The 9077-nt window shown below is 36.9% G+C and overlaps 1 protein-coding gene across 2 annotated transcripts in view; it reads right to left on the bottom strand.

The window, feature by feature from the left end:
- LOC100567212 (serpin B6) overlaps nt 1–9077 on the bottom strand; it is a 53002-nt gene continuing 43925 nt past the window's right edge. For both annotated transcript variants that reach the window (XM_062977685.1, XM_003225576.4), the window contains exons 4-7: nt 7145–7262; nt 6879–7021; nt 3331–3498; nt 1–1510 (exon numbers count right to left, since the gene is read on the bottom strand). In XM_062977685.1, coding sequence (XP_062833755.1) covers nt 1106–1510; nt 3331–3498; nt 6879–7021; nt 7145–7262 — 834 coding nt within the window. In that variant the 3' untranslated portion in view covers nt 1–1105. The remainder of the gene's footprint in view (nt 1511–3330; nt 3499–6878; nt 7022–7144; nt 7263–9077) is intronic.

Here is a 9077-nt window from a genome sequence, read left to right as displayed (position 1 = left end):
TAGATTTGTTTTTAGCTTTTATTTCAATCAAACAAGGTTGAATGCCATTTCTAAAATAAAGTTCAAACTGTTTTGTTTGTCCATCCAAAAGGCAAATATAGTAATGTCGTTCACAACAGATTCAGAATAATTCTTTCCAAATGCTGTACATTCAGAAATCACAACTCTTTCTAAGATTTCCAGGAATGTACTGAACTTCCCTTTTTGAGATTTTGTTGTGGCTTTGGCTGCTGACATTTTAAAAAATGTCACTATGGTGCTTTGCCTGTTTTACATGAGTAGACAGGTTTGTAGTATTGAGTGATTATGGTATGCTATATCATTACTTGGTATTTTAGAGTAAAGAAAGCAAGGTATGAGTGCAAAAATGGGTAAATGAGTAAGTGTGGAGTGTCCTAGGTCAGACTGGTGTGACTGTTCAAAAGGGATTGTGAGAAATGACAGGTGATTGGAAAGTGGGTACAAATAAGCAACGATGAAGAGTATTATCTGAGGATATCCGTTTATGTGGTATGTCAATCATACTATTTCTCCAGAGGTATATTTTAAGATACAGTGGCAACAAAAGACCAGAGGTAGAAAAGTAAACAAATGTTTCTACATTATCCCCATGCTCCCAGCGAATACATTCAGGTGAAGAAGGTGTGATAGTTACTCCTTGAAAACAGAAAGACCAAGAATGAAAAAACTATCACAAAAGTGGAGTTAAGGCATTTGAAAAGTAAGCCCTCTGTTCTTGAATAATGTACATACAAAAGATTAAGAGAAGTGCACTTAGCAAGGCTTGCCTGATCTTCTGCGCCAATTCTTACAATGTTGTATCCTGTACTGAATAAGACACCAGAAATATGAACAAATATCAATGTGTCTCAGCAGAATGGCTTAGAATAAGGTTATAATTGTCTTCACTGGTCCATCTTTTGGAGTGATCTCTGGATGCACAACCATTTGTCAAATATTAACAGCAGCATAAAAGCCTGCTTCAGGCACAATGGAACCAGTTAAAGCACCAAGCATAGATAATGCTTATATGATATGAAAGTTAATAAATTGCCAAGCAAGCCACATCAACATGTTTGTACTGTACTTGCCTGATATACAACTTTTAAGGAGAACAAAACCTACCAAAGAACAAGATGCTTTTGGTTTCGTTGTGTCGAATTAAAAAGAAGAATGGATGATCGACAGTGAATTGTGGGACAATCATAGCACACCGCAACATCATAACAGCCGCCGTAGCAGCAGCAGCTTCAGTGCCTTCTTCGTTTACCTCTACAAAGGATTTGTGAACAACTTCAGATAGGAACAAGTCATTTTGGGGTGACATTCCTGAGAAGTCAGCCTTACCCCCGTGAAAGGCATCAGACATCCCCATGCCAAACAGAATAGGCTTCAGGTCATACGTTTGTTCCAGTTTAAATTTGGGCAGAGACAGCTCCACTTGGGTTAGATCCATCATTTCTGGATTAATCCAGTCCATGAGTTTCTCATAGGTCATTTCTCTCTCCAACTGAAATTAAATGAGTATGAAATATTAAGGGGAAGAAAGATAAACCTGCTTACAGATATACATTTGACTCACTCTGGTTTAATTCCAAAGGAATGAAAATATCATTCAGGAGTAGGCACACAAAGCGCTTCTGGAATCTGTCCTTCAGCCAAACAAACAAACAAACAAACAAACATACATAGAGAAGGCTCTTCTAAATCCCATAACATTCCATTAAAATGTAATGAAATTTTAAATTAATATTTGTCGTGTTAGCAGGATATATCTTCTAGAATAATGGTTCTCAGTTAGGCTTTCTGGGAGTTGAAGGCCAAAAACATCTGGGGACCCCAGGTTGAGAACCAATGTTCTAGAAGATTCATGAAATCTAGTATTCTGATTCCTACAACAACTACATCCATGTCCTTGCTTGGTGGTAATTGCCTGTGCCAGAAATAAAGGGTGAGGGAAAGGCCCAGACATAATGTTGTATTTTAATATTATTGTATTTTAATATGAGACGGTCTGTTTCTCATTTGATGCAGAAAATGACTGGAATTCACAATCAAAAATGCATGCCCCTAACGTTATGCATCTATAACTGATCTGTATTTGCGATCCCTATGTGTTCGATAGTGTAGAGAAGATGTAGGAACTGTAAACATCCACCAATCCTGACTACTGGGCAGCAGTTGTAGCAAGTGACAAGGATCTGTTCTCGTTTCAAATGGGATGCAGCAGATTTATATTTCCACCTACCCTCCTGTAAGTGATCTTCAATACAAGAAGGAATTGCAATAGGGATTCTGCTTCTGTCACACTAACAATTATTTGATGGAGACCATGAAATTGTCAGTCAATTGTGTCCCAACTGACAGGAGGACAGATCTCTATTGCATTAGATGTTGCCCTGTAAGTCAGCATTTAGTGGGAGGATTGGAGATCAAGCTGGGAGATGTTATTTAGCTATGAAACAATGTAGTTAAGTAGCTGATATGGAATTGTGACCAATGGGAAACTGGAACTCACACTGCTATGGCCTGATTAAAATAAGAAAAATACCAAAAAGTTTGAAAACTGAGCCTGGGCACTTGCATCTCAGAACTGTCAAATATACACAGCAGTTGATGGTAAGTAACATCAGGTTGTCCAGAAGTTATGCTTGGCAGACTTATCACGTGTCTGTGTGCATTACTATAACTGTATCTGTGGGGGATACTTTCCTGGACTTCACATGGATAAGCAAAGTCATGGGTATTAGCAAACCTTATGAAGGGCTTTTGGCCCAAAAATATGATACAGCCACACTGGAGGTTCTAAAAATGCTGGAAGATTACCTATTTTGTCAAACCACACATACTGGTCTTGCAGATACAGGGCTTGTACTATACAAATAATGGGGCTGGTTTAGGATGAGAAGAAAGAATTCTGGGGAAGAAGCTGTTTTCCGGAAACTTATGTGACTTGAAATGGGGCACAACATTCAAACCACATTTACAGAAATGAGACATATTATTACATACACAGCCAGTCTGATGTAGTGATCTGAGGGCTTGACAAGGATGTTGGGGCACCAAGGTTAAAATCCTAGTCTAGTGGGTGATCTAGGACAAGTAATTTCTCTCAATTACAGGGAAATGCAATGGCACATTCTTTCTTAACAAATATTGCCATACAAACCTTGTGCTACATTTGTTTTAGAAACACCATAAATTGGAAATGATATAAGACACATAATCACCATTACAACAAGGGATAAAGGTAACTGTTGCAGGGGTACACAGTGGCTAACACTGTCTATTTCTAATATGCAGACACTCCAATTCCATTCCATGTCATACCTTCTCCAGACCTGTAGAATTATCTTCAATTTCATCAGGAAGCAGAATAATCATGCTCAGCTCATTACCCACATAAGGAATCTCCAGAACTTTGGTCCGACAATCTGATATATAGGTCATGTTGTATTTGGCTTTCTTAAACATCATCTGCACTGGCCTGCTTTCATTCTGAAAGAAGAGGAAAGGTGTGTTAGAAAAAATAGACAAAAATGGTACCCCGATCACTCACGGTTGCTTTGAAAAACTAAAGGATGAGCCTTCCATTATGATGCCAAGGTAGACCATAGCAGCCAATGCATCTGTGCCCACTTGTGTGTCAATGTAAAGACTAGGTTACATACCACTGCTTGGAACCAATATTTGTACAAACTACAGGAGTCTCACTGCATCCATTAGACAAAGGTCCCTTCTACACTGCCCTATATCCCAGGATCTTATTCCAGATTATCTTCTTTAAACTGGATTATATGAGATTCCACTGCCAGATAATCTGGGATCAGACCCTGGGATATAGGGACAGTGTGGAAGGGGCCATAGATAAGTGGGTCTAATTCTAATTATTTCAGTCTCAGAAGAATACAACAGCAAATCTCCTCTGAACAAAACTTGCAAAGAAAATCCTGTGATAGGGTCACCATAGACTGGAAACAACTTGAAGGCTCACAATAACAACAAATGCTATTTAGAAACAAGAAATAAAAATGTATACAATAACATCCATAAGTAAATAGACATGGATAATGTAACTCTTAAAGAAAGCAAGAAAAACAGACATATAGAAAGCAAGAAAAACAGACATATTGCAGGCTCCCTTGCAATAATTAAAGAAAATGGGGTGTTCTTGATCTCACTTAATGCAATTTATATTTTTCAATATATTTTTTATATTTTTGCCTTGCTTTGGTGATACAGTAGAGTCTCACTTATCCAAGCCTCGCTTATCCAAGCTTCTGGATTATCCAAGCCATTTTTGTAGTCAATGTTTTCAATATATCATGATATTTTGGTGCTAAATTCGTAAATACAGTAATTACAACATAACATTACTGCATATTGAATTACCTTTTCTGTCAAATTTGTGGTATAACATGATGTTTTGGCGCTTAATTTGTAAAATCATAATCTAATTTGATGCTTAATAGGCTTTTCCTTAATCCCTCTTTATTATCCAAGATACTCGCTTATCCAAGCTTCTGCCGGCCCGTTTAGCTTGGATAAGTGAGACTCTACTGTATTACTATCCCATCCATCTAAAATGAGTTCAACAAAAGATTCCAAGCTTCTTGATACTGATCATTCTCTTCTGATTTCTCTGTTTCCTTTGAATGACTTCAGATGAAAGCTTTGATGCATAGTTACCTCAATAGGATTGCTGCTGATAACTGCCATCATGTTGACTTTGACATGATGATCCCATGAATGAGAGATCTCCAAGTCACCACCGCATCATCAAAACTCTGCTCAGGTCTTACAGACTCAGGGCAGCTGTAACTTAGTCTATCCAACTTTGACGTAGTATTTCCATATTGTCTGGTGTTTTACTTTATTGTAGGGTTGTCACCCTATTGTTTTTCAACACATGGATTTAGAAAAGTGATTGGATATAGGTTATCACCCAAAAAATATTTAAAAATATTGTTCCCATCCCAGTTACTAGAATTGTTATCTGCCTCTAAATATAGGAAGGCTTGCTCTTCCATTTCCTCCCATTCAATCTATTAAACTGCATGTATAGATAATAATCAATCAGATGCTGCCCTTCTAATTATGTTGAGAGAGAGTCTGTGTTGCATTTTCATTTCTACTGAAGTTACTATCAAGGAGCCCTGTATATGTGTGTGTGTATGTGTGCGCCTTCAAAGTACAGCCCTCTTCAATCTTATGAGTATATTACTGCAAGACTATTAAGTCTGTCACTGAACATGCGACTATGTTTCTACACCTGGCTATTCTCAGCAGACCCCTAAAGTTCACTTGATTTTTTTCTGCATGTATTATTTATTTATTTATTTCCAATATTTATATCCCGCCCTTCTCACCCAAAGGGACTCAGGGCGGCTTACAACACTGGCACAATTAGATGCCTATACAAAATCAATCCACAATACATAAAATCAGTTAAAAACTATTAAATACAATATAAAATTACAGTATATAAATTTTTTACAGTATATAAATGTAACATAAAATACTACATAAAACACACACAAATGTACGTCTTTTTATCTGTACTAATATACAGTGATGCTTTGACTTTAAAGTTTAATTTGTTCCGGTGACTGAGCTCTTAACTCAAAACGTTCTGATCTCAAAGCGTATTTTCCCATTGAAATGCTAATAATCTATTCCGTCCCTCGCCCCCCCTTTTGTTTTGTGTTTTTAATAAGAAAATGTACTTTATAAATAACAAATATTGTATAAATGCACATTCACATCGAACAATAAAAAAAAGAAAGATCAACTTTAAAATGGTAGAAGCACAAAGTTGTAGCAAGGAAGCACAAAGCACAAAGCGAAGAGGTGGAAACATCATTTTTTTCATACTGTACTCATTCCTCTTTTGCTCTCTCCCCCCCCCCCCCCCCCCGCCTCCTCATAAAGCCAAAGATACCAGGAATAAAAAAACCAACTAACTCAAAATTCCTCAAAGCGGACAACAGCACAGCAGACAGCAATTTCCCAAAGTGGACAAGAGCAAGAGGCATGGAGGTTGATCCCTTGAAGCCCTAAAGCCCTGTACTCTGGAACTAGTGCTCCCTCTGGCACTAGCTCTTAACTCAAAATGTTATTCGTATGTCAAAGCAAAACCAGGGCTGAGTGACAGCTCTTAACTCAAAATGCTCTTGGGATGCTCTTAAGTAGAGGTTTCACTGTATAATTTTTATCAAGTACACCAGACATAAGCAAACTTCAGGCCTCTGGGTGTTTTGGACTTCAACTCCTAGAATTCCTAACAGCGTACCGACTGTTAGGAATTGTGGGAGTTGAAGTCCAAAACACCCAAGGGTCCAAAGTTTGCCCATGTCTGAATACACCATACAAACCCACTGGTGACTTCTTGTATGAACTGCCATAAATCCAAACTGACTTGGAGGCATTCAACAATAACATGATGTGTATTTAACATAATGTTTTAATGGTCTGTTGACTGTAACTGTAAGCAAATAAATAAATTTAAGTATAAATAAAGACTGATGGGACTGAAGAAAAACAAAAGAATAGACTTAATGTATACGTCAGCAGGGAATTACTACATTAGAGCCACATCAGTTTGAAACTCAGATGTGTCCATTTCAAATGTGGGACCAAAGGCAAGAATACTACTAACACAGAGACAAAACATATGTTAAAATGTATGGTTTGCACATTTCTTCATGTCTGAACCGAATTCGTTTCAAAAATTAATCTCTTGCTCATATATTGCCCCAGTATCACAGTTTGAAACACTGAGACTCATCTTTTGAAGGCAACATGTTAGAGGCGGGGAGGTACTTTCAAAAAGCAGAATCTGTAACAGGGTTGTTAAATTCTTTGTTTTAATCCCATACCTTGTTAATCCTGAATGGTCGTTCCATCGTATGTTCTTTCCGGAACTGATTTGCCCAATTTCCCTTGAAATAGATAGCATTCACCAAGACCAACCTTGTAAGGTTGTTAATTATTCCTGGTGCAAGGAGATTTGTAATTTTACCTTTAAAAGGAATAAAAAGCTGTTTAATACAGGTAGCTGTTTCTCATTTACAGTAATGCAATCAAGTTAAGCATTCATTGAATTCCACTTTCCCTTTATTTAAAAAGTCCAAGGTTTACTCACCTGCTGTCTGTTCTTCTACCCAGGCATTTATATGTTTTCTGCAATCTTCTGAGGTTTTGATGAAATTAAGCTTCTCTAGACCAGCATGGTAGAATTTCTGGCTGGAGTCTATAAATGGCTTAAAATAAAACAAAGATGTATTATTACTAAAACCTATTACAATTTCTGTATCATAAAAACTATGCTCTCACATTTTGTCACAAAGACAAATGTAAAAAAAAAGGCACTGATTCCAATATTCAGTATTGTATGCACCCGGAAAAGCTATTAACGTATTACTCTAAAGACTTTGTAAAGTTTATATTGATAGAAAGTCCAGCACAATCCTAGAAATTTACAGAATTTATGTTAACATGATTATGCACCTGAGCCAATAAATTCCTCTACTCAGAAATATACATAGTATGGTATGATCCGCATAACATTACTGAATTTCCTATGGAAACAGGAAATTCTGTCCTTAAAAACTCAGAAAAATGGCATAAGGGAGTCACACATCGCTGATAAATCCAATATACAAAAGTAGCATTACAGTATTGTTCAGCAAATTATAATTCACGTGCCTGGATAATACTTTTTATAGCACACAAGTAGAAGTAGAAGGTGCGTGCACTGTAATAAAATCCATTGTGTAACATGTTACATGGTTCACTGGGCAGGCAGAAAAGCCTTGCCAATGTATGAAATATTGAAGGAAAGCTACTGTAAAGACTCTACACTGAGCTCTGTCAGAGGCTTCCTTCTAGTAGAAAGACATACCTGGATCTAGGGTCAGCTATACTTCATTCTGAGAGATCCTATGGGAACTACTAGCCACTGAAGTTCCAACTTAAAATTTTATTAATTATCATTATTTATTAGCGACATTTATATCCCACCCTTTTCACCCCGAAGGGGACTCAGGGCAGTTTACAAGTTGTATATATATATATATATATATTATATTAATAGCATAGCACAATATAAGCATTATATATTACTATATTTAACTATATAACACTTTATTGCAATATTATTAGTAATATTAATATTAGTAATGAAACATATTTCCAAGCAACCTTAATTTTGAAGTTTTAAATCTAATTTTAAATTTCAATTCCATGTCTCATTTTGTTTTAATATGTATGATATGGAAATACATTTTAATATATGTATTTTATGGAGTGTTTTAAATGATTTTGTGTTTTAATTACGTGTTTTAGCAATGTTGTAACCCGCCTCGAGTCATGAGGAGAGCCGGGTAAGAAATATTATTACTATTATTATTATTAATCATTGTGGCACATAATTATATGTGCATATTCTTCTTCAGTCACTCAGTTGTTTCCGACTCTTCGTGACCTCATGGACCAGTCCACGCCTGAGCTCCCTGTCGGCCGTGGCCACCCACAGCTCCTTCAAGGTCAAGCCAGTCACTTCAAGGATACCTTCCATCCATCTCGCCCTTGGTCGGCCTCTCTTCCTGTTTTCCTTCCATTTTCCCCAGCATCATGATCTTTCCCAAGCTTTCCTGTCTTCTCATGATATGGCCAAAATACTTCATTTTTACTCCTGATATCCTTTCCTCCAGTGAGCAGCTGGGCATTATTTCCTGGAGGATGGACTGGTTGGATCTTCTTCTTCGTGTGCATATTATTAGATGCTTTTAAGAACTTTTATGAGGTATTAAAAGTATCTCCTACAATAACTAAGACCAATGATCAATATACACCTCTCTAGTGCATTGCATTACAATGCAGAATGTGAGTTTTAACACTTTTTGTGTAAGCCACAAGTGGGTCTAAGTGGATATAACTTAGTGGTGGAGGCAGGAGATTAAACTGCCACATCTCAAACTATTTACTAATTGTTTATAATAAACATTTAAATATATAGCAAACAGTAGCAAGAACTCCTTGACACTAACAGTTGTTTGGCAGTTGGATATATTAAT

This window comes from Anolis carolinensis, chromosome 4 (genome assembly GCF_035594765.1).
Source record: "Anolis carolinensis isolate JA03-04 chromosome 4, rAnoCar3.1.pri, whole genome shotgun sequence".
NCBI classification, from domain to species: Eukaryota; Metazoa; Chordata; class Lepidosauria; order Squamata; family Dactyloidae; genus Anolis; species Anolis carolinensis.
The sequence above is the reverse complement of the archived record's forward strand: the minus strand, read 5'-3'. Positions and strand labels throughout refer to the sequence as shown.